General features: G+C 40.9%; 1 protein-coding gene across 6 annotated transcripts in view; it reads right to left on the reverse strand.

Moving 5' to 3' along the window:
* The window catches only part of LOC143289772 (EVI5-like protein), an 82,054-nt gene that overhangs the window by 4,803 nt on the left and 50,584 nt on the right, over positions 1 to 26,667 (reverse strand). For 3 of the 6 annotated variants that reach the window (XM_076598888.1, XM_076598889.1, XM_076598890.1), the window contains exons 13-19: positions 25,578 to 25,607; positions 18,278 to 18,448; positions 14,029 to 14,184; positions 13,176 to 13,322; positions 9,617 to 9,781; positions 8,509 to 8,655; positions 4,972 to 5,067 (exon numbers count right to left, since the gene is read on the reverse strand). In XM_076598888.1, coding sequence (XP_076455003.1) covers positions 4,972 to 5,067; positions 8,509 to 8,655; positions 9,617 to 9,781; positions 13,176 to 13,322; positions 14,029 to 14,184; positions 18,278 to 18,448; positions 25,578 to 25,607 — 912 coding nt within the window. Of the gene's footprint in view, positions 1 to 1,582; positions 1,630 to 4,971; positions 5,068 to 8,508; positions 8,656 to 9,616; positions 9,782 to 13,175; positions 13,323 to 14,028; positions 14,185 to 18,277; positions 18,449 to 25,577; positions 25,608 to 26,667 lie in introns of all 6 variants that reach the window. The other 3 variants (XR_013056275.1, XM_076598891.1, XM_076598892.1) reach the window with 3 other exon arrangements.

Raw genomic sequence — 26,667 nt, forward strand, 5'->3', positions numbered from 1 at the left:
CCATTGTACCTGGTTCATAGCCATGTGTGTATACATACAGATGCATGAACGTGTACACGCATGGTCAAACTTATACACCCGTATGCATGTATGCACAAAACATGATTTAACACACACACACGCACGCACGCACACACGCATGTGCATGCACATATACACATTCACACATACACATACAAACACACACATAAACATTCATGATCTAGCTGTTAATCATTCATTATCACAATACATAAAATGGACCACAAATCATGACCTACCTATCAAACCAACAAAAACTCTACATCAATTGATCATAACTTCAAAGTTTCAGTAATTCTCTATCTTCACTGCAAGCTTTTTTTTTAAAAGTTAACAGGTCAAGACCAAATTCCCTGCATCTGTTAAAAGCAATACGCAAGTCTTCATTTGTGGGCTGATAATCAGTCCTACCTTTATGACATGAAAATAACTGATTAAAAAAACCCACCACCACCATTTTTAAATTATTATGAACCAGCCTGCTGTTGAGGTTTTATTCACATTACACATCTCTACTTGCACACTCATGTATGAACCCCCCCCCCCCACCATCACACACACATGCACACGCACACATACATACACAACAAATATACACTCAAGCACAAAAGCAATAATATAGCTCAGCATCTAATGATCTAAGACAATAAGAATAAAAAAAGGAATCAGCATAGGCAAGCAGAGCCAAAAGTCATTATAATATATACATACATATAAACTGTATGTACAGGGTTTTACAGTATTCATAGCAAGATGTAAGAATACATCAGAAAGATTCTGAAGGGCAACATCACGTTAGAGACAAATTTCTCACATTTCTAACGCACTGATTTATAAAGCATACATCCGAGTCCTGAATTTAAAAACAGCCATCGGCACACTGCCTGTTTAGTCACATTTTTACAAGAAACCATGCAATCTTCATAAACGAACCAATGTATGGATATGTAAAGGAATATACAAGCATCAAGTCCGAGCAAACTGTTTTGTCAGACCAAACTTTCGTTAGTTTCAATCAGTCAATAAATATACTCTTTTTTCTTTCTTTTTTCCAAACTGGAGTGAACAAGTGCAAGTCACAAAACATGATGGTTACACTGTGCATGTGATGTGAGGTTTCAGTTCATGCAGTATGTTAAGGGTTTCGTGCAAAGGAGATTTGCTGTCACCTAAAGTTTGAGTTCAAGGCCATACTTATAAAAAAAAAAAGAAAAGAAAAAAAAAAAGATAAGATATCAGAGATATTGTGACTGTTAAGTCTCATGTACAAACAAATCTCTCATCCTGTTATTATTTATAACCAAGCAGGAACTTGATACAAAATGCAAAACAAGTAAGTAGAACACAAGAGCAGTGTTAGATTTTTGAGGGGTTTTTTGTTGTTGTTTTTTGTTGTTGTTGAATAACTCCTGTTGCATTCAGTCTCAAACAACTCCAAAATTCACAAGCTACAGCAAACAACAAGCTCTCTGAACGAGAATGTTCCAATCTTTGGGATCTGCCAGCCACTCAGTAATCACACAACAGAGTCTGGCCGCAAAGTCCAATGCAGAGTTCTCACCAGTTATCTACCCCTTCTCTGCATCCACAAGGGGTGGAAACGGAAATCTGAAGGAAAAGGATTGATATGATTAATAATATTTGTGTCCTTCAGATGGTACAAGGAAACCTGAAGGAAAATGATTGATATGATCAATAATATGTGTGTCTTTCAGATGGTACAAAGAAATCTGAAGGAAAAGGATTGATATGACTAATAACAATTCTGTCTTTCAGATGAAACATGGGGTAAACAGGGAAATCTGAAGGAAAAGGATTGATATGATCAATAATATGTGTGTCTTTCAGATGGTACAAAGTAATCTGAAGGAAAATGATTGATATGATCAATAATATGTGTGTCTTTCAGATGGTACAAAGTAATCTGAAGGAAAAGGATTGATATGATCAATAATATGTGTGTCTTTCAGGAGGATTGATATGATCAATAATATGTGTGTCTTTCAGATGGTACAAAGTAATCTGAAGGAAAATGATTGATATGATCAATAATATGTGTGTCTTTCAGATGGTACAAAGTAATCTGAAGGAAAAGGATTGATATGATCAATAATATGTGTGTCTTTCAGATGGTACAAAGAAATCTGAAGGAAAAGGATTGATATGATCAATAATATGTGTGTCTTTCAGATGGTACAAAGAAATCTGAAGGAAAAGGATTGATATGACTAATAACAATTCTGTCTTTCTGATGGAACATGTGGTAAACAGGGAAACCTGAAGGAAAAGGATTTATAGGATTGATAATAATTCTGTCTTTCAGATAAAACAAGGGGGGAAAAAAAAACCCAGGGAAATCTAAGGAAAAGGAATGATATGATCAACAACCTTTGTGTCTTTCAGTCAAAGAAACTCAAGAGGTAAAGATTTTGTCTTCAGTGAGCGTTCCTCCTTCTTTTCCCCTTTTCTCACCTTGTTCTCAGAACGTGAGAACTGAGAAGGGATGCAAGGAGATGGTCCAGTTTGTGCACTTCTCTAATGTACTTGTAGCATGTGTGTGTGTGTGTGTGTGTGTGTGTGTTTGAGAATGTCCAAAATGCATGCATGCATAACCACCGGTGAAAAACCCCTGTCCCTCAGTTTTGTGAGCAAGACTGATTGAAAGGACAGTTATGAGGTGTGAAGATCAGCAAGACTAACTGAAAAAGAATTGTGAAAATCAGCCCTGCACCTCACAATGGCCATCTATGTTCAGCATGGCACCTCACAATGGCCATCTATTTTCAGACCAGCACCTCACAATGGCCATCTCTGTTCAGCGCAGCACCTCACAATGGCCATCTATGTTCAGCATAGCACCTCACAATGGCCATCTATGTTCAGCACAGCACCTCACAATGGCCATCTATGTTCAGCACAGCACCTCACAATGGCCATCTATTTTCAGACCAGCACCTCACAATGGCCATCTATGTTCAGCGCAGCACCTCACAATGGCCATCTATGTTCAGACCAGCACCTCACAATGGCCATCTATGTTCAGCGCAGCACCTCACAATGGCCATCTATGTTCAGCACAGCACCTCACAATGGCCATCTATTTTCAGACCAGCACATCACAATGGCCATCTACTTTCAGACCAGCACCTCACAGTGGCCACCTATTTTGAGACAGCACGTCCAAATGGCCATCTATTTTCAGACCAGCAACTCACAGTGGCCATTATTTTCAGACCAGCACAGCAAAATGGCCATCTATTTTCAGACCAGCACCTCAATGGCCATCTATTTTCAGACCAGCACATCAAAATGGCCATCTATTTTCAGACCAACACCTCACAATGGCCATCTATTTTCAGACCAGCACCTCACAATGGCCATCTATTTTCAGACCAGCACATCACAATGGCCATCTATTTTCAGACCAACACCTCACAATGGCCATCTATTTTCAGCACACCTCACAGTGGCCATCTATTTTCAGACCAGCACCTCACAGTGGCCATCTATTTTCAGACCAACACCTCACAATGGCCATCTATTTTCAGACCAACACCTCACGGTGGCCATCTTTTTTCAGACCAACACCTCACAATGGCCATCTATTTTCAGCACTGCACCTCACAGTGGCCATCTGACTATTTGTCATTCTTCAATGCTGACAGAGAATTAGATTTATTTCTATTTTCAATTTCTACACCCTGCAGAAGACGACAGCTCCCTCACATCATGTTCAGGGAAGAGGGGGATGGTTGGGCCGAAAAACTTCACTGAAATACCAACTGAATGAAAAATTTCAACTGATTCTTTTGGATTTTTCTGCTCTGGAAAAACTTATGCTCTTTTGGGTGCTTTTTTTTTTTCTTTCTTTCTTTTTTTTTTTTTCATTTTTTGTTTTTGAAAGCCACCAACTGTTTTGTTCAAGAATTAACTCACTCCGGACGATGGAACGTATGGTGGCGTTCTGGACAACGGAACGCTACAGCGGTTTCGACAATTCAAAACTTGTCCACGTTTTCCTCATGGGGTAGCATGAAAATCACTGCTACACCGGGCACTGCGAACATGTCAAGGGTCGAATGGAAAGTTTCTTCATAAGGTTTCCGTGACCATACACTCAGTGGCCAGCCATTGACTTTGGTACCCCACATGACAAACTAATCTGCATATGTATCGAAAATGGCATCGCAGGCAATAGAAGTGAAAAATTTTGGAGCAAACTAGATCACGACAGCGGCTTTTTACTGCTGCTGAAGTGATTGAAATACTTCAAACTGAATGTTTCGACATTGACGAGGATGATGAAGACGTTGAATAAAGTATCTGCAGTGAAGAAAGCTACCAGCAAAAAGGTACTGACAGTGACTCAGCTTCTGAGGGCTGTGAAGAGAGGGAGGGGGGCGGGCGTACACACGACGTTAGAAGAGGGGTCAGTGGGTCAAGTACATGGAGTTTCATTCAGTTACTTTGTGTTTTGTATTTTTTGTGATTTTTTTTCCTAACCCTAACAAATGGGTCGTCTGCAGGGGAAAGCAAGGAAGAAAATTATTCGTCCGGAGTGAGTTAAAGGATGTTTATGCATATTTTGCCTCGTATAGTTAGGAATCAAAACATTTCTGTAGTTAATATATAGAAATAAAATTTGCTGTAAGAATCTAAAACTTTTTTTTCAAGGGTCTGATTTCCTCTGCTGTTGTTACTGGTGGGGTTTTTTTTGTTGTTGTTTTTAGGTTTCCTTGCGTTTTCTTCTCTTTTCTTTAGGGGGGTGGGGAGAAGAGAGGTGGGGGAGGTATTTTACATTAACTGATAGTCACAGCCTCATCTGCATAATTTTTCTATCTTTGCAGTGAGGAGGGGGTGTGTGGGGGGGTGAGGGGAGTGGGGGTGGGGGGTGTGGGGGGCATGGAGGCTGGGTATTGGCTGTTTAACTGACAGCCACCACAAGCTCACCTGGATGTCAATTTCAGCCAGCTTGCGACGCAGTTCCGCGATCAGCTGCACATTCTCTGCCTCTTTAATTCTGGACATCACGGCGTCTTCCTTGTGCTACATACAGTACATACCAGCCATTGAGAAGCCAGTCTAACAATTAATCATGTCCTTATGCTACAGTACAGACCAGCCATAGAGAAGCCAGTCTAACAATTAATCATGTCCTTATGCTACAGTACAGACCAGCCACAGAGAGGCCAGTCTATTAATTAATCATGTCCTTGTGCTACATACAGTACACACCAGCCACACAGAAGCCAGTCTATTAATCAATCATGTCCTTGTGCTACACACAGTACACACCAGCCATATGGAAGCCAGTCTATTAATCAATCACATCTTTGTGCTACATACAGTACATACCAGCCATTGAGAGGCCAGTCTGTTGATTAATCATACAGTACATACCAGCCACAGAGAGGCCAGTCTATTAACCCTTTCGCTGCCAGGAAAATAAGATTTAAGTGAAATCTATTTGCCAGGGTTTTTTCACAAAAAACGGGTATAAATTTTCCAAAAATTCTGTGCTCTTTGTTATTGGAGAAAGACCCATAAAAGTATATATTTTCTGAAAGGTAAATGAATAAAGAATACAAAACACATGCTGTTTTCCCATTTTATATATTTTTAGTGACATGCTGTTGTTTTGAAATCAGTGTTTTGTTTTTTGTCACATTTTCAACTTGTTCATTACAAACATTAGTCAGGTAATTTGCACAAAAACATCATATTTTCTGGACAAATGGATATCTGCAAACACAAAATCATACTAGAACAACCACAATATATATATATATATATATTTTAAGAGATAGATACACAATACATTGTGACTTCTCCAAGTGATAAGATGGATGTGAGGCCACGCCCCCTCAGTCTCCACCCCCCCACCCCCCCAACCTCCTCCTCCTCACCCCTCTCACACAGTCACTTGATTCAGTTCTCATCAGACCGCGTTGGCTGCGTGCCAAGAATATCGCTCTGCTGCTAAGTCGATCATCTATCGTCTGCTAACATGTGTACAGCCGGCATCACTCACTGACAGTCGCATCTTGGCCACTCTCTTCATTATTCATTTATTTTCTATCAGATCGTCCTATAAATGTTCATCTCTATCTTCTCTTTCAAATTTACGCTTCAATTCTTTCTGAGCATCAGCTAAAGAAAGAAATCATGGTTGATTTAGTTCGTCACGATCGCATGTCTTGAGCACGGCGTCAGTCCGACATTTTGTTGAGCGAGCGAGGAGAGAAGTCAGGCAAACACTTGGACAGTGACCCAACCAAAACGTTCAAATAAAGGACTGCTTCATGACGTAGATGGTGTTTCTAGCTATAAATAGAATCTAGAGAGATTCCCCAGGCTAAAGCTACCACTATTTTTGCCAAGGAAGTGAATGCAAACCAGGGAAAAGTCAGAATATTTCGATGACGAGTTATCTCGTCATGCAGGCAGCGAAGCATACATGCTTGCCATGACGAGTTATCTCGTCATGCAGGCAGCCTAGGGGTTAATTAATCATGTACTTGTGCTACAACACACACCAGCTATAGAGAGGCCAGTCTATTAATTAATCATGTCCTTGTGCTATAGTACACACAAGCTTTAGAGAACCCAGTCTATTAATTAATCATGTCCTTGTGCTATAGTTCACACAAGCTTTACAGAACCCAGTCTATTAATTAATCACGTCCTTGTGCTACACTATACACCAGCCATAGAGAAGCCAGTCTATTAATCAATCATGTCCTTGTGCTACACTATACACCAGCCATAGAGAAGCCAGTCTATTAATCAATCATGTCCTTGTGCTACACTATACACCAGCCATAGAGAAGCCAGTCTATTAATCAATCATGTCCTTGTGCTACACTATACACCAGCCAAAAGAGGCCAGTCTATTAATTAATCATGTCCTTGTGCTACACTATACACCAGCCTTAGAGAATCCAGTCTCAGACTACAGGCTGTGCAAGAAGTACTTGCAGTAAGCACAGCTTTCACATTAGTGTTAGCACTCTTGGCCCCTGTGCTTAGAAGGTAGAGTGCAATGGAAATATCCACTGTCATTATCTTATCATTATCGTCATTATCATTGTGTTATCCATTGTTATCTTCTTCTTATCATCATTATCACTGTGTTATCTGCATTTGTGTAGATTGGGTTACTGTGTTGTCTGTATTCGTATAAATCAGTATTGCGTTATCTGTGTTTGTGTAAACCAGGTTATTGTGCTAACTATGTTTGTGTAAACCAGGGTATTGTGTTATCCAAGAGTGTGTAAACCAGGTTATTGTGTTAACTGTGTGTAAACCAGGTTATTGTGCTATCTGTGCACACCAGGTTATTGTGTTTTCCATACTAGTGTCGACTGGATTCCACTGTGCATATGAAGTGCTGTACTTTTCAGACAACAGGGCTTTAACATTATTTCTTAATTCATTTTCTAAACGATTTAGCAATCATTCCTAACGGGATAAACAGAAAAAAACACAAACAACAGCAGATGTCTTGTACACACCAAGCTTAGTGTCAAACAAATAGAAATATAATAAGAGCAAAAACAATAATATCAGTGTGTGAAAAAAAACAAAAACAGATCTTAAAAATGCAAATTACAGTCATGTCTCATCTATGATTAAGCAAAAAGCATATAAGCTGATACTGATACAATGCAAACGCTATGAGTTGTAGAGTTTTAAGAAAAGGAACCAGGAAAAAACATTTCCAGACTTTGCAAATTGTACATAAGAGAAAATGATCTCTTGAACATCAAGTTGTCAGTACATCACTTTGCAATGTAATTTTTTCTTGTTAAAAACAAAAGTTATGATAAGGAAGCACACACACATCACGCACATATGCGTGCATGTGTGTATATATATATATATGCATGTACATGTACACACACACACACACACACGCACACAGACACACACACACACACACTCCATATCCAAGAATTGAAAATGAAGTAAACTATCTATATCCTTCCTACCTCACAGAATTCATGGACATACCAATCACATTAAAAAAAAACTAAAAAAACCGAGGCGATCGATAATCATAATGATAATAACAGTAATAAAAAGCAGACAGACAGATATCTTCAGGCAAAATGACATAATAATCCTCAAACAAAGCAAGAGAGATTACTTAATCAACTTTGCTGGCACTATGAGTAATACTCTACCCTCACAAAGCAGGAACACGCAGCTTAAAAAAAAAAAAAAAAAGCACACAAAAAACCCCTGAAAACTTAGCAAGCATTACACTGCAAGAAATCAGATCAAAAAGCAGAATGAATTTCCAGACGCAAAAGCTGCACATTTTAAATTTTCTTCATGAAAATCTTAAATATCTTTTAAAATTATGAACAATCAGATTTCTGAGGCCTACTCAAGCTTTTCAAGAGGAAAATTCAAAATGCGCCACACAGGCAGCTAGCAGGAACTGTGCGTACACCTGGCGGTCAGCTTATTCTCTCCACGTACCTTGCTCTCTGTGTCGTCCAGTTTGCGACTGATATCTGTCAGGTTGGACTTGAGCTCCCGCTCTCTCTCAGCCGCCTCCTCCAGCCTCTGCTGTAAGCTCTTGTTCTCTTCCTTCATCCGCCGGATCTGGTTCTGGCATATGTGGTTCTGTTTGGACACACACACACACACACACACTCTGTGCAGTCATTGGCTGGTAATAGGAAAGAGGAGGGTGGTCAGTGTTCAGCTGTTCGGACACACACACACACACACACACACACACGCACGCACACACACACACACACGCACACACATGCACACGCACACACACAAACACACACAGATACACACACACACACATTATGTGCAGTCACTGGCTGGTAATAGGAAAGAGGGGGGTGGTCAGTGTTCAGCTGTTTGGACACACACACACACACACGCACATGCTCATGCGCGCGTTTGGACACATACACACACACACACACACAAACACACACACATTCTGCGCAGCCACTGGCTGGAGATTGGAAAGAGGGGGGTGGTCAGTGTTCAGCTGTTTAGACACACACACACACACACACACACACACACACACACACACACACACACACACACACACGCACACACACACACACACACACATTCCATGCAGTCACTGGCTGAAGATATGAAAGAGGGGGATGTTAAGTGTTCAGCTATGTGGACACACACACACACACATTCTGTGCAGTCACAAGCTGTATATGACATTGAAAAAAAAAACATTCTGTGCAGTCACTGGCTGGATATAACTGAGAGAAGATAGGAAAGAGGATGGTGATAAAAAATGTTAACAGAAGAATGATAGTGATGTGCATGTCTATGACATCTTAAACTGATATTTTCCACATAATATGCAAATATACATCCATTACATGCTGTGACAGTTTCTAATGCAACAGTGTTGTTTGTTATACATGGTTTCTATTTTTCACCCATTGGAGTTGGGGTTTTTTTTGGAGGGGGGGTGGGGGGGGCCTGGGGGGTTATTGTCCTTTAACATGATTTTGTTCTTTATACAATGTAATACCCGAAGGAAAAACATGAAAAAACCCCAAGCAAACCAAAAACCTTTGACATCTCTGACCTGTGTCTCCAGCTCCATGACCTTGTGGCGGGTGTCCTTGAGGTCGGCCAGCGACCTTGCCTCCCTGACCTTACAGGTCATGACCTCCTCCTGCAGGTGGCGCACCTCTGCCTTCCACGACTTCTCCTTCGGCCACGGCTCAGTCGCCATGCGCTCCATGTGACTCTGGAGAACAACAACAACAATAAATAACAACCACAACCACTGACAGCCACAGTTCTGTCGTCATGGATCTATGGACAGTAACAACAACATTAAAGTAAATAACAACACAACTGACGGCCACACTTCTGTCGCCACAGACTCTCTGGACAGTAACAACAAGAATAAAGAAAATAACACCAACCACATCAAATAACAGCTATGGCTCTGTCGTCATGGATCTATGGACAAAAACAACAACATTAAAAGACAACACAACTGACAGCAACGCCTCTGTCGCCACAGACTCTCTGGACAGTAACAACAAAAATAAAGAAAATAACAACAACCACATCAACTGGCAGCTATGGCTCTGTCGTCATGGATCTATGGACAAAAACAACAACATTAACAAAAAGCAAGTAAATAACAACACGACTGACAGCCACGCCTCTGTCGCCACAGACTCTCTGGACAGTAACAACAAGAATAAAGAAAATAACAACCACCACATCAAATAACAGCTATGGCTCTGTTGTCATGGATCTATGGACAAAAACAACAACATTAAAGTAAATAACAACACAACTGATGGCCACACTTCTGTCGCCACAGACTCTCTGGACAGTAACAACAAGAATAAAGAAAATAACACCAACCACATCAATTGACGGCCACAGCTCTGTAGTCATGGGCTCTGTGGACAATAACAACAACATTTACTCACTCCGGACAAATAGTTTTCTCCCTTGATTTTCCATACAGACGACCCATTTGTTAGGGTAAGGGGAAAAAAAAATCACAAAAAATACAAATCATAAAGTAACGGAATGAAACTCACTGTACTTGACCCACTGACCCCTCTCCTCACGTCCTGTGAATGCCCACCCCCCTCCCTCTTCACTGCTCTCAGAAGCTGACTCACTATCAGTACCTTCTTGCTGGTAGCTTTCTTCACTGCAGATACTTTAGTCAACATTTCTATCATCCTCGTCAATGTCGAAACCTTCAGTTTGAAGCATTTCAATCACTTCAGCAGTGGTAAAAGCCGCTGTCATGATCTAGTGTTTGCTCCAAAAGTTTCCACTTGTATCACCTGCAACGCCATTTTCGATACACATGCAGATTAGCTTGTCATGTGGGGTCCTGAACTCGCTGGCTCGCTGTGCAGTGTGTTGTTACGGAATCTCATGAAGAAACTTTCCATTCGACACTTGACACATTCGCAATGGCCGGTGTAGCTGCGACTGTTATGCTAACCCATGAGGAAAACGTGGAAAAAAAATTTTTATTGTCGAAACCGCTACAGCGTTCCATCGTCTGGAGTGAGTTAAAGTAAATAACAACCACAACTGATGGCCACACTTCTGTCGCCACAGACTCTTTGGACAGTAACAACAAGAATAAAGAAAATAACAACAACCACATCAAATAACAGCTATGGCTCTGTCGTCATGGATCTATGGACAAAAACAACATTAAAGTAAATAACAACAACCACATCAACTGACGGCCACAGCTCTGTAGTCATGGGCTCTACGAATAATAACAACAACAATAATGTAAATAACAACAACCGCAACAACTGACAGCCATGCTTCTGTCGTCAAGGACTCTGTGTTACTCTAGAGGACAATAACAACAAGAATAAAGTAAATAACAACAAGCACGACAACTCAGTGCCATGGCTCTGTAGTCACATGGACTCTTACGTGACTCAGTGGACAATAACAAAAACAACAAGAGAGGCAAGGCCTTCAAGACTCACTTGTGATAAATCAAGTCCCCTTGCATTAATTACAGAGTAATTTCCCTTCTTTACTACCTGCACCAAAACGTTTGCAAAATAAATAAAAATTCCATGCTTAGCAAAAGAAGTTCCTGTTTGAACAAAAAATGATAATAATGACTCCTCTTGTTGTTGTGTCAGAATAAGAGGTCAAAGTGCCAAGTTTAGAGAATACAAAAAATATAAATATAACAGTAAATGCAGTTTGCATATAATTAGGCTTCTTTTTTTAATTTTTTTGTGCCCATCCCAGAGGTGCAATATTGTTTTAAACAAGACTGGAAAGAACTGAATTTTTCCTATTTTTATGCCTAATTTGGTGTCAACTGACAAAGTATTTGCAGAGAAAATGTCAATGTTAAAGTTTACCACGGACACACAGACACACGGACACACACACACACAGACAACCGAACACTGGGTTAAAACATAGACTCACTTTGTTTACACAAGTGAGTCAATAAAGTAAATAACAACAACCACAAGAACTGACAGCCACAGTTCTGTCGTCTTGCGCTTCATGTGACTCTGTGACTCAGTCTACCAACCCACCTGTCAGGAGGTCTCAATCTCTGCACCACCTGTCAGTATGTCTCAATCTCCATATCACCTCTCAGTCGGTCTCAATCTCTACACTCAGTAGGTCTCAATCTCCACACCACATGTCAGTAGGTCTCAATCTCCACATTCATTAGGTCTCAGTCTCCGCACCACCTGTCAGTAGGTCTCAGTCTCCGCACCACCTGTCAGTAGGTCTCAATCTCCGCACCACATGTCAGTAGGTCTCAATCTCCACACTACCAGCCAGTAGGTCTCAATCTCCGCACCACATGTCAGTAGGTCTCAATCTCCACACCACCTGTCAGTAGGTCTCAATCTCCGCACCACATGTCAGTAGGTCTCAATCTCCGCACCACATGTCAGTAGGTCTCAATCTCCACACCTCATGTCAGTCGGTATCAATCTCCATATCACCTCTCAGTAGGTCTCAATCTCCACACCTCATGTCAGTCGGTATCAATCTCCATATCACCTCTCAGTAGGTCTCAATCTCCACACCCAGTAGGTCTCAATCTCCATATCACCTCTCAGTAGGTCTCAATCTCTACACCCAGTAGGTCTCAATCTCCATATCACCTCTCAGTAGGTCTCAATCTCTACACCCAGTAGGTCTCAATCTCCATATCACCTCTCAGTAGGTCTCAATCTCTACACCCAGTAGGTATCAATCTCCATATCACCTCTCAGTAGGTCTCAATCTCTACACCCAGTAGGTCTCAATCTCCATATCACCTCTCAGTAGGTCTCAATCTCTACACCCAGTAGGTCTCAATCTCCATATCACCTCTCAGTAGGTCTCAATCTCTACACCCAGTAGGTCTCAATCTCCATATCACCTCCCAGTAGGTCTCAATCTCTACACTCTGTAGGTCTCAATCTCCATATCACCTCTCAGTAGATCTCAATCTCTACACTCAGTAGATCTCAATCTCTACACTCAGTAGGTCTCAATCTCTGTATCACCTCTCAGTAGATCTCAATCTCCACACTTAGTAGGCCTCAATCTCCACACCGCCCATTAGTAGGTCTCGGTCTCTACACTCAGTAGGTCTCAATCTCCCCACCCACCTGCCAGTAGGTCTCGATCTCTGTGACTTTTTGCCTCAGCTCCTTGAGGGACAGGTTGGCCTCCGCCTCCCTCAGCTTGACGGCAATCAGTTCTTCCTGCAGGTGTTGGACGTCATTGCTGGGGGCTCTCTGCAGCTGGAGGTTGGTCTGCGCACACACACACACACACACATAAAGATATAAGCACACAAACACACACAGATGTACATGCACATACACAAGCACAAATATATATACACACACACACACACACAGACGCACACACACACATAAACACACACATAGACATAAGCACACACACACACACATACACACACATACAGACACACACACTGATGTACAAGCACACACACAAGCACAAACACACACACAAACACTCAAGCACAAACATACACACACAGACACAGACACGCAGAGGTTTAGATATTGGACATATTGCTGGGGGCTCATTGCTCTGTGCACACACACACACACACACACACACACACAGGCATGCACACACAGAGGTTTAGGTGTTTGACATCATTGCTACAGGCTCGATGTGAATACACATACACACACAATCACAAAGAAACACACACACACACACATACACACACACACACGCAGACACACACACACATAGACACACACACAACACACACACTGAGACACACACACACACACCATACACAAAGAAACACACACACACACACACACGCAGACACACACACACACAAAGAAACACACACACATACACACACACACACACGCAGACACACACACTTATAGACACACACACACACTGAAACACACACACATACAAACAACCCCCCCCACCACCCAGCCCCTCCCACACACACAAACATCTCACATCCTCCAGCTCTCCAATCTTGGTGTTGAGTTCCTTGATGTGCGTGATGGTCTCCGCCTCTCTCAGCCTGACGGCGATCAGCTCTTCCTGCAGGTGCTGCACCAGGTGTGTCTCCTCCTCCTCCGACAGGTGAACCGTGCCCTGGATGATGTTCGTCTGGAACACGGCAGTTGCAGTTGCAGTTTCAGTTTCTAAAGGAGGCATCACTGCGTTCGGACAAATCCATACACGCTACACCACATCTGCTAGGCAGATGCCTGACCAGCAGTGTAACCCAACGCGCTTAGTTAGGCCTTGGTGTGTGCATGCATATATATGTTTGTGCACCTGTCAAGAGTGGATTTCTCCGACAGAATTTTGCCAGAGGACAACACTCTCCTTGCCATGGGTTCTTTTTCAGTGCGCCAAGTGCGTGATGCACACGGGACCTCGGTTTACTGTCTCATCCTAATGACTACAGAGGACAACACTCTCCTTGCCATGGGTTCTTTTTCAGTGCGCCAAGTGCGTGATGCACATGGGACCTCGGTTTATTGTCTCATCCTAATGACTAGACTCTCAGTTCCATTTTCCAGTCAAGCCTTGAGAGAAAAGGATGAGAGCGAGATTCAAACCCACACCCTCACGGACTCTGTATTGGCAGATGGGCGTCTTAACCGTTCTGCCACTTTTCCTCAATCAAACACAGCAACCACTGCTAGAAATGACAGGTGTGGAACATTCAGCAACCACCACTAGAAGTAACACAGCATATATGATAATCAGTCGTATTCGACTATAACAGCAGAGGAGGTAACTGCTGTCCAGACTATCTGGGCTAGAATTTGATTATAGTGGAGAGTGTCTTGCCCAAGTTACACCCCCACTTTCTCAGCCAAGAGAGTTTTAGGACAGTTGGCTTTGGGATGGTTCCCAAGGGCCAACTAACCCCCAAGGCTGCAGCACTAAGAGCCAGTGCAATCTTGCCTCCTAGTTTTGAAAGTCATAGTCCTTCACAAAACACTAAGCTGTAAGTGATTTCCCATCACAGTGGAGAAATTACTGACAATATAGCTCTCACTTTGCTGTAGGCCCAACTGTAAACTTATGTCAATCTATGATAAAAGCTCATACATACTGGCCGTATTTGAATATAACTCTGATGCTGTATCCTGTTAAAACCTCGCAGTCCTCACTCTTTTTGACTCACTTGTGTAAACAAAGTGAGTCTATGTTTTAACCTGGTGTTCGGTTGTGTGTGTGTGTGTGTGTGTGTGTGTGTGTGTGTCCGTGTGTCTGTGTGTCCGTGGTAAACTTTAACACTGACATTTTCTCTGCAAATACTTCGTCAGTTGACACCAAATTAGGCATAAAAATAGGAAAAATTCAGTTCTTTCCAGTCATCTTGTTTAAAACAATATTGCACCTCTGGGATGGGCACAAAAAAATAAAAAATAAAGCCTAATTATATGCAAACTGCATTTACTGTTATATTCATATTTTTGGTATTCTCTAAACTTGGCACTTTGATCTGATATTCTGACACAACAACAAGAGCAGTCATTATCATTTTTTGTTCAGACAGGAACTTCTTTTGCTAAGCATGGAATTTTTATTTATTTTGCAAACGTTTTGGTGCAGATAGTAAAGAAGGGAAATTACTCTGTAATTAATGCAAGGGGACTTAATATATCACAAGTGAGTCTTGAAGGCCTTGCCTCTCTTGTTATTTGTATATTTTTCTACATGATATAACCCTGATGATATACCCTGTCAAAACCTAGCAATCATGACAAACCTGGCAGTCGTTACTGGTCTTTTAGAATATAACCCTGATGATATAATCCTCTTAAAACCTAAATAACCTGTTAAAACCTTGCAGTCATTACTTGCCTTTTAACTCACTCAGTACGGCCAGTCCTCTCTTCTCCTCTACACAGACCCCTCGGATGTCCAGTGGGTGTCTGAATGACCCAACCTTCAGCTTCCGTCGTCAGAATTGTGGTATTCTTTGTCAACATTCACCTCTTCAGTATAAGAGCCTTCCGCTTGCAATAATTAGATGATGGTAATTGGGGTGAAACGCTGTTAACGTCGTCTCTTTCGCCGTTCGTATGGAGAGAGTTAAAACAAAACCCTGACAATGAATCCTGTCAAAACCTAGCAGTCCTTGTTATCATTTTCTTTTCATGTAACTCTAACGATCTATTCTGCTAAAAGCCCAGCAGTTCCTACTCGTTTTTTGATGTCACCGATGATATCCTTGTTATTTATTTTTTCCATATAACTCGAAGTTCTTAATGATGTATTCTGTTAATGATGTCCTTCTTATATCTTTTTTCCATACGACTCTTAATGATATATTTCATTAAAACTTACCAGACCCTACTCGTTTTTTTTTATGTCACTTATGATGCCCTTGTTATTTCTTTTTTCCGTATAATACCAATGATGTATTCTGTTAAAAATGTCCTTCTTATATCTTTTTTCCATAAGACTCTTAACAATATATTTCATTAAATACCAGACCCTACTCGTTTTTTTTTTTAATGTTACTTATGATGCCCTTGTTATTTCTTTTTTCCGTATAATACCAATGATGTATTCTGTTCTTAATGATGTATTCTGTTAAAGACGTCCTTCTTACATCTTTTTTCCATAAGACTCTTAACAATATATTTCATTAAAGCTTACCAGACCCTACTTGGTTTTTTTTATGTTACTTACGATGCCCTTGTTATTTCTTTTTTCCGTATAATACCAATGATGTATTCTGTTCTTAATGATGTATTCTGTTAAAGACGTCCTTCTTACATCTTTTTTCCATAAGACTCTTAACAATATATTTCATTAAAACTTACCAGACCCTACTCGTTTTTTTTTATGTCACTTATGATGCCCTTGTTATTTCTTTTTTCCGTATAATACCAATGATGTATTCTGTTAAAAATGTCCTTCTTATATCTTTTTTCCATAAGACTCTTAATATATTTCATTAAATACCAGACCCTACTCGTTTTTTTTTTTTAATGTTACTTATGATGCCCTTGTTATTTCTTTTTTCCGTATAATACCAATGATGTATTCTGTTCTTAATGATGTATTCTGTTAAAGACGTCCTTCTTACATCTTTTTTCCATAAGACTCTTAACAATATATTTCATTAAAGCTTACCAGACCCTACTTGTTTTCTTTTATGTTACTTACGATGCCCTTGTTATTTCTTTTTTCCGTATAATACCAATGATGTATTCTGTTCTTAATGATGTATTCTGTTAAAGACGTCCTTCTTACATCTTTTTTCCATAAGACTCTTAACAATATATTTCATTAAAGCTTACCAGACCCTACTTGTTTTCTTTTATGTTACTTACGATGCCCTTGTCATTTCTTTTTTCCGTATAATACCAATGATGTATTCTGTTCTTAATGATGTATTCTGTTAAAGACGTCCTTCTTACATCTTTTTTCCATAAGACTCTTAACAATATATTTCATTAAAACTTACCAGACCCTACTCGTTTTTTTTTATGTCACTTATGATGCCCTTGTTATTTCTTTTTTCCGTATAATACCAATGATGTATTCTGTTAAAAATGTCCTTCTTATATCTTTTTTCCATAAGACTCTTAATATATTTCATTAAATACCAGACCCTACTCGTTTTTTTTTTTAATGTTACTTATGATGCCCTTGTTATTTCTTTTTTCCGTATAATACCAATGATGTATTCTGTTCTTAATGATGTATTCTGTTAAAGACGTCCTTCTTACATCTTTTTTCCATAAGACTCTTAACAATATATTTCATTAAAGCTTACCAGACCCTACTTGGTTTTTTTTATGTTACTTACGATGCCCTTGTTATTTCTTTTTTCCGTATAATACCAATGATGTATTCTGTTCTTAATTATGTATTCTGTTAAAGACGTCCTTACATCTTTTTTCCATAAGACTCTTAACAATATATTTCATTAAAGCTTGCCAGACCCTACTTGGTTTTTTTTATGTTACTTACGATGCCATTGTTATTTCTTTTTTCCGTATAATACGAATGATGTATTCTGCTAACGCTTAGCAGTCCCTACACGTTCTTTTATCTCACCGATGACATTCTTGTTATTTCTTTTTTCCATAAAACTCTAACGATGTAATCCGTTTAAACCCAGCAGTCCCTACCCGTTTCTTGATGTCACCGATGACATTCTTGTTATTTCTTTTTTCCATAAAACTCTAACGATGTAATCCCTTTAAAACCCAGCGGTCCCTACCCGTTTCTTGATGTCACCGATGATGTCCTGGGCATCCTCCAGCCTCCTCTGCGTCTCCTTCAGCTGGTGTCGCGTGACGGACAGTTCGTTCTTCAGGGCGTAGCATTCCTCTGCCTCCTGTGCCCTCGTCACCTGGTCCTGCACCAGCTTGTCTGCTAACGATGCTGACTCCTGGAGAAGGTACAGGTGTACAATATTACCTCCAAGGTACAGGTGTGCTTTATCATCTCCGAAGAAGCAGCTGTTGGCATGTTTGTTTGCAGGTAAGAAAATGGCGTGTAAAAAAAAAAAAAAACAAAACAGCATGGGCATTACAGCCACAAGAACAACACAGACTTAGATCATAGTTCACATGTTATCGCTGAAGGAACAGTTGTTGACACGTTTTGCAGGTAAGAAGAAAACGACGTGTAAAAAAACAGTATTGGCATTAATTATGTCCACAAGAACAACACAGACTTAGATTGTCATTCCCACGTTTCGATGACAGCACTGATTCTTTGTAAATAAATCTGAACACTGTATCATAATACAATTTATCCTCATTTAATAAACAAAAAACAAGATAAATGTGAGTAGATCTAAAATAAAGGGGAGCAAACTTAGTAAAGGGAAGTAAACGTAAGTCAAAGGTAAATCAAATTAAATCAAATCAAATCATGTTGTTTCTTACATAACAAGTAAATCCAAGTCAAGGGCAAATCAAATTAAATCAAATCTTACACAGCCAGTAAAACTAAATAAATGACAAATCAAATCAAACCATGTTTTTTTGTACAGTCAGTAAACTAAGTCAAGACAAATCAAATCGAATCAAATCATGTTGTTTCTTACATACAGTCCACAAAACATAAGCCAAGGACAAATTAATCAATAAAACCAGACCATGCTGTTTCTCACTCAGTCCTGTCAACCACACAGGTGCCATTTCTCTTCACCCAAGTCGTCTTCTCTTTGGAATTCCATCGCTCAGAACATTAGAAAAAACTTCTCTTCATGCAAGTCTTATTCTCTTTGGAATTCCATCCCTCAGAACATTAGAAAAAAAACTTCTCTTCATGCAAGTCTTATTCTCTTTGGAATTCCATCCCTCAGAACATTAGAAAAAAAACTTCTCTTCACCCAAGTCTTATTTTCTTTGGAATTAGATCCCTCAGAACATTAGAAACACATCTTCTCTTCACCTAAGTCTTCTTCTCTTTGAAATTCCATCCCTCAGAACATTAGAAAAACGTTTTCTCTTCCTCTCTTAAAAAAAACAAAAAGCAGTAAAAATTTATCACTTCCAATGTTAGCCAAAGTCAAGCACTTTTGAAATCAGTTGCGGTGTATATGAAACAAAAAACCTAAAAGGCTTATCAAACAATAACCTAAAGAGCTTATAAAAAATAATAATAAAAATGTTGTGAAAAGCATCATCTAAAGATCTTCATCTAATGAACAGACCTTATCAAACAATAATCTATCATTTTGCCAGTCTGGTTTCATCGTAACTTCAGCACTTGCAGCGGCTAAGACAATTCCAGTGTTGCATATACATTTTCACATGCATGCACACACACACACACACACACACATACACACCACACAGACATTCTGTCTCTCTCTCTTTCTCTCCCCCGCCTTTCTCTCTGTCTCTCTCTCTCTCACACACACACACACAAAAGAAAAGCCCAAGGCTTTTTATGGGCTCCTATTGCTTTAACACAGGATGAGTCAAAAGCCATAAACAATTTTTTACCCTTAATAATGAGCAGTTTCAGATCTGAACATCATGAATTTTACATCACCCCCCCACCCCCTCCCCCGTCTATACACTGAAAAAATATGTCTCACAAGAGAAGCATGCAGAAGAAACATAAGCATTCATGCAAACGTTTTAGATGTGTACCAAATGTACAACCGATGCTGTGTAAGGGCCGTAATGAGAGACACACAGAGAACAAGAGAGGGGGAAATAGTGGAGGAAGGGGGCGGGGAGAGGAGGAAGGGAAGAAAGGGGGTGTGGGGGGTGGGGTGGGGGGGTGAAACAGAGACAGAGAGAAAAAAGATACAGAGAAAAAGAGACGGGAGGGGGGGGTGGGGTTAAGAAAAACAAGGAGACAGAGTAAAATATAGAGACAGAGAAAACAAGATGCAGAGAAAAAGAGACAGGGGGGGTGGGGGGGGGGGGAGATTAAGAAAAACAAGGAGACAGAGTAAAATATAGAGACAGAGAAAACAAGATGCAGAGAAAAAGAGACAAAGAGAAAGAGACAGAAACAGAGAAAACAAGAAAGAAACAGAGAGAGAGAGAGAGAGAGAGAAAAGAAAGAGAAAAAAGAGAGCTAAAAAGAGACAGAGACTGAGACAGAAGAAGAACAAAAAGACAGAAACAACGGAGACAGAGGAAAAAGAGACAGAGAAAATAAGACAGAAACAAAGAAGGGAAAAAAAAAACAAAAAAAAGAGAGAGAAAAAAAAAGACAGAGCCAGAAGAAAAGAAAAATCAAAGAAAAGGGAGTGGTGTGCATTCACAAGCAGCCCACAACATGACAACAACCCCCCAGGTCCCACAGTAACTTAACAAACACAAAACGAACCAGAACTGCCTAAAGGAACACCGTCTACAGTCATGCAAACTAACTAGTTCCCATCTGAATGAAAACTGAAGGAAGGGAAGAACATGAACTCAAACTAGCTGATGTGCATACGGTATAATTCTTCTTTTTGATCTATTTATTTTGTAAAGCTTATACCATGCAATTTAAAAAAAAACAACAACAACTGAACACTGAGAGTTTGTTTTTTTTTTGTTTTTTGTTGGGTTTTTTTGCTCATAGCATAGTACATTACATTATATACACACACATTGGCACCCTCTGTCCCCCTCCCCCAAACAATCTCTCTGCAGCATGGCCGCTGTTCAGGACCAATGATTAACACGACGATCATATGTGGACTGTTCTGATGGGGATTGAACCCACAATCATTGTATTGTATTGTATCACTGTATTGTATTGTATTGTATTGTATTGTACTGTTGTATTGTACAACTCTTTTATAACAACAGATTTCCCTGTGTGAAATTTGGGCTGCTCTCCCCAGGGAGAGCACATCCCGACAGTGAGGCTGACACTTTAAAAAAATTTTTTTTGTTCTTTTCTTTTCTGCTTGCAGTTCTATTTGTTTTCCTATCTAAGTGGGTTTTTCCACATGATTTTGCCAGGAACAACCCTTTTGTTGTTGTGGGTTCTTTTATACGCGCTAAGTGCATGCTGCACCCGGGACCTCAATTCATTGTCTCATCTGAATGACTAGTATCCAGACCACCACTCAAGATGGAGTGATGGCCTAGTGAGTAACGTGTCCACCAAGGAAGCAAGAGAATCTGAGCATGCTGGTTTGAATCACGGCTCAGTCGCCAATATTTTCTCCCTCTCCACTAGACCTTGAGTGGTGGTCTGGACGCTAGTCATTCTGATGAGACAATAAGCCGAGGTTCCATGTGCTGCATGCACTTAGCGCATGTAAAAGAATCCATGGCAACAAAAGGATTGTCCGTGGCAAAATTCTGTAGAAAAATCCACTTCGGTTGAGAAAACAAATAAAACTGCACGAAGAAAAAAAAATACAAAAGAAATGGGTGGCACTCTCAGTGTAGCGACGCGCTCTCCCTGGGGAGAGCAGCCCGAATTTCACACAGAGAAAAAATTGTGACAAAAAGAGAAATACAAATACAAGGTCCAGTAGAGGGGGAGAAAATACTGGCGACTCTGGGATTTGAACCAGTGTGCTCAGATTCTCTGGCTTCCTAGGCGGATGTGTTATCACTAGGCCAACACTCCACATTATTCGCGCTGCTCTCCCCAGGGAGAGCGCGTCGCTACACTGAGAGCAAAGTTCCTGGCACTGACCACAGCCACACCTTCAACACTGCACATGCAGGAGAGACCTCAGTGGGCTGTAAGAGACTTTCTCTCTGAAGCTGACATCAGTGCCGACTCCAGACCTTGGATGAGATATTAACTCTTTCATTGCCATAGGTGACTCTTTTTTTTTTTTTTTTTTTTTTAGACATTGCACCACCATAGGCGACTTTTGTCGACATCAAGGGGTCATGCTGATTAGACAATTTTTCAAACTGTAACAAAGATTGACAGCTGTTGTTTGAGGGACGTGGTGGCGGTCTCCACTCTGGGAGGGACGCTCACTCAGTCTGGCTCTGCGACTAAGCCATTATTGTCGTTAGTAGGGGGCTTAGTAGGTGGTGTCCTAAGTACGTAAAATCAGAACAGGCACCACTGAACACCACTGAAGTGACTCAGCAGCAGTGCAGGGTCTCCTCTGGTGTGTGGCCTCCTGGCGACCTAACATCGATGGTTCCCTGTGGACTGCCGACGGTGGAACTGCGACGGACGAACCCGGGTGTGGCCGTGTATGGGGGAATCTAAATGAGCGGCGTGGGAGTAATGCCACTGAAACGGTGCAGATGATGGGGCAGCAAAAAAAAAAGAAAAAAAGAAAAAAAAAAGATTGACAGCTGCAGCTTGTTTCCCACCAAGAGAATAATGATTAACCTTTGCCCCCCCCCCCCCCCCGAGTTTGAAGTGAACAAGTCCACTGTGTTACTTTGACATGAACCGGAGCCTGTGACTGAGAGCATCATTCCTAAAATATCTGACACTGGGGAGTGTTTTTCACACAAAGATTTGGTGCTGAAAGAGTTAAACTGAAGTACTGTGCATGAACGCATGCATTAAAAAAAGAAAAAACATCTGACTCGTGTTCAACCTTTCGGAGAAAAGTAGGCTATCACGTGCTGCTGGGATCAATGACATGAAATACAAAATACATTCCTACTGGTGTTGTGTTTAGACATCATCGTACCCGAAGATGGAATGTGGCTACCTTAATGGTGGAATTAAAAATGGTTGCATACACAAAAATCTCACCATCGGTGAACCTCACAGGACTAGCCGATGAACAAAAAGAGAGAGAGAGTGAGAGAGGGGGAGGAGAGAGAGAGAGAGACAGAGAGAGACAGAGATAGGGAGAAATAAAAATGAAATAAAGAGATTGAGAAAGAGGACAACATTTCTCCCTTTGCATGAATAAACTGACAGTCCAAACCAACACAATCTGGCAATGTTCACAGCCTTGCATGCATAATCTCCAACAACTAAAAAAAATAATAAAAAATTCAAAATGAAACAAAGTTTGAACAAAAGACATCCACACAACCTGCTCTTCTCATGCATCTCACAAGCAAGGAGCCCTGACAATGCAATATCACGACATCTGCAACTCAAAGTACGCAACCTTTTAACTCAAAGGGTAAAGAATTACTGTCCATCGGATGTTGGACATTTCCATCATGGCCACATTAACTCATTCTATTCCAGGTTTGAGTTAACTCATACCATGATTATTTCCCATGTGGACCAGGTATGAGTATTCTCGTACAAACACACTATTCTAATTTCGCTTATTCTTGCTTGGTACAGTTGGTATTCTAAAATGAACTGTTTATCGAGTCTGAAAGTATGAAAACGAAGCTTTGTTCGACCGATTAAATCAAACAGTTCTCCATCGATTTTTGCTGTTTTTGTGAACCACCCTATCTTTTTCTGCTGTGGCTTATGTAGTGCTGGCCCAGGGGAGTTGAAGCAGGATATGCAGCTGTGGGGTAGAATGAGTTAAAAGAAACTGGAAATGTAGGACTAAAGGCAGTACTTTTGAGGACGTGGGACAATCCCAAGGTGGGCCATTAACTCTCTCCATACGAACGGCGAAAGAGACGACGTTAACAGCGTTTCACCCTAGTTACCATCATCAAAATATTGCAAGCGGTTTGCTCTGCTTGGCCAAATTTCGCACGGCTAACAGTGAAAAGACGAGCCGTCTTGCCCGGTCCACTCTTAGCTAATCAAATGCCTCTAAAAGCTATAAGCGCTGAATCATTCCTTTGGCCAAGGCTCTCCATGCCATCTTGTCAGGTTTACGCTCTGTCTCGTCTTACGCTTTTTTTTGGCTATTAAGCGTATTCATTTGGCCTTATTTTGCTGCATGCGGCTTGTGTTTATTGTATTCTTACATTCTATGTGCTTGATTTGACTCGGCCCCCTCAATTCGTTCGTTTTTCTCTACCTCTAAGTCAGTCCTGTCTTTCCTTTCTCTGTTGGGGATCGGATTTTCGCTGGGTGCCTAAGCGCAGGTACCATGCCTCGTATGCCATCCCACGAAGGCAGGAATCATGAGGCTGGGATTGAGACTCGGCAAGAGACTCTCCCAGGCCCAGAGCTCATGATTCCTCCTGATAGGGACCGCGGCGATGTGTCTTTAGCAGCATTATTTTTTGAAGTCATTCTACCCAACAGCTACATGCCTGCTACAACTCCCCTGGACTGGCACTACACAAGACCAATGCAGTAAAATTTTAAAAAATGGATGGAGATTGCTGACTTAATCAGTCAAACAAAGCTTTGTTTTCATGCTTCCAAATCCGCAAATGGCTCACTTTAGTACCCAACTGTACCAAGCAAAAATAAACAAAATCAGAATAGTGTACTGGTACGGAATACCTGCACCAGACCCACAGGGGAAGTAATCATGGTACGAGTTAACTCGTACCTGGAGTAGAATGAGTTAAAGTTGGGTCAGAATAGGGAGGGAGGAATGGAGTGGGTAGATGACTGGGGGGAAGGAGGAGGACTTAAAAAGTTTATGTGTGTCGTTGTCATACACTTACATACACAGTAGGATTGTAACTAAACACACTAGGGTGTAGGATATATGGATCAGTCCACACACTAAGACACCTCCTTGAAAGTGAAACAGAAAAAAAAAAAAAAGATTACAATAATCTAAAGCACAGTTGAACACTCTTGCTGTTATGCTCCCCCCCCCCCCCCCCAACACCTCTAATGAACACCAAGCAAGAGAAGCAAGACTGATACTGATTTTTTAATTACTTTTTTTTTTTTGTGGTTGTTTATTTTGTTTGCTAGGTTTTACTTTCTCTTTCAGAAAATAAAACGAACAATAAAAACAGGGGGGGGGGACACTGTCATACTTTATTCCCATTTCTTGCACCAACATTTGCAAGTACAGGCTAGATTGCACAAAAACAAAAACAACAAAAAACCCCAAAACAAATGATTTCTGAAAAAAAGAAAAAAGAAAAATCTGATACTACAGACAGCTGATGGGACTGGCTGACCCACAATGAGCAGCGAAAACCAGACATCAGATATATGTACACAGCAGCACAGAGACAACAGGAGGTTTACAGTACCACTGGGCCTGACACAGCACTCACTTCCTGCTGACGAAGCAGGTTCGCTTCAACCTAGAAAGAAATAGTCAAGACAGAAATTGGGAATTAAAGACAATGGGTCAATGACAATGGTCACTTCCTGCTGATGAAGCAGGTTCGCTTCAACCTAGAAAGAAATAGTCAAGACAGAAATTGGGAATTAAAGACAATGGCTCAATGACAATGGTCACTTCCTGCTGATGAAGCAGGTTCGCTTCAACCTAGAAAGAAATAGTCAAGACAGAAATTGGGAATTAAAGACAATGGGTCAATGATAATGGTCACTTCCTGCTGATGAAGCAGGTTTGCTTCAACCTAGAAAGAAATAGTCAAGACAGAAATTGGGAATTAAAGACAATGGGTCAATGACAATGGTCACTTCCTGCTGATGAAGCAGGTTCGCTTCAACCTAGAAAGAAATAGTCAAGACAGAAATTGGGAATTAAAGACAATGGCTCAATGACAATGGTCACTTCCTGCTGATGAAGCAGGTTCGCTTCAACCTAGAAAGAAATAGTCAAGACAGAAATTGGGAATTAAAGACAACGAGTCAATGACAATGGTCACTTCCTGCTGACAAAGCGCCCTGAGCTCTTAGAGAGAAAGTGCGCTGTATAGATGTACATTATCATTATCATTAATGGGTTGATGATAATGGTCACCCTCGACAGAGAAGCACGATGGTTCCAGAGGGGAGTAAAGGAGGCAGTCCACATCACCGCCAGGAACCCCACCCTCAACCGTGACCGGGGCCGACACAACCTGCTGTCAGTGTACTCCTCACTCGTCAAGTCACATTGTCGTGAATTCACTCACGGCGATGCATACAGCTGCTAATTCTCTACCCAGCAGTTGCGCTGAAGAAGCCGGCAGGATCGCCGATGAAAGCTACGCAAGTGAGCAGCCTTCTTTGACTGAGAGATCGGTTTAACTTGGTAGTCATTATGGTCACTTCCTGTTAATGAAGCAGGTTTGCTTCAAACTAGAAAGAAACAGCCAAGACAGAAACGGAGATTTAAAGACTCTGAGTCAATGATAATGGTCCTTTCCTGTTGACAAAGCATGTGTGCTTCAAACTAGAAAACAACAGCCA

This window comes from Babylonia areolata, chromosome 14, assembly GCF_041734735.1.
Source record: "Babylonia areolata isolate BAREFJ2019XMU chromosome 14, ASM4173473v1, whole genome shotgun sequence".
In the NCBI taxonomy this organism is placed as follows: domain Eukaryota; kingdom Metazoa; phylum Mollusca; class Gastropoda; order Neogastropoda; family Buccinidae; genus Babylonia; species Babylonia areolata.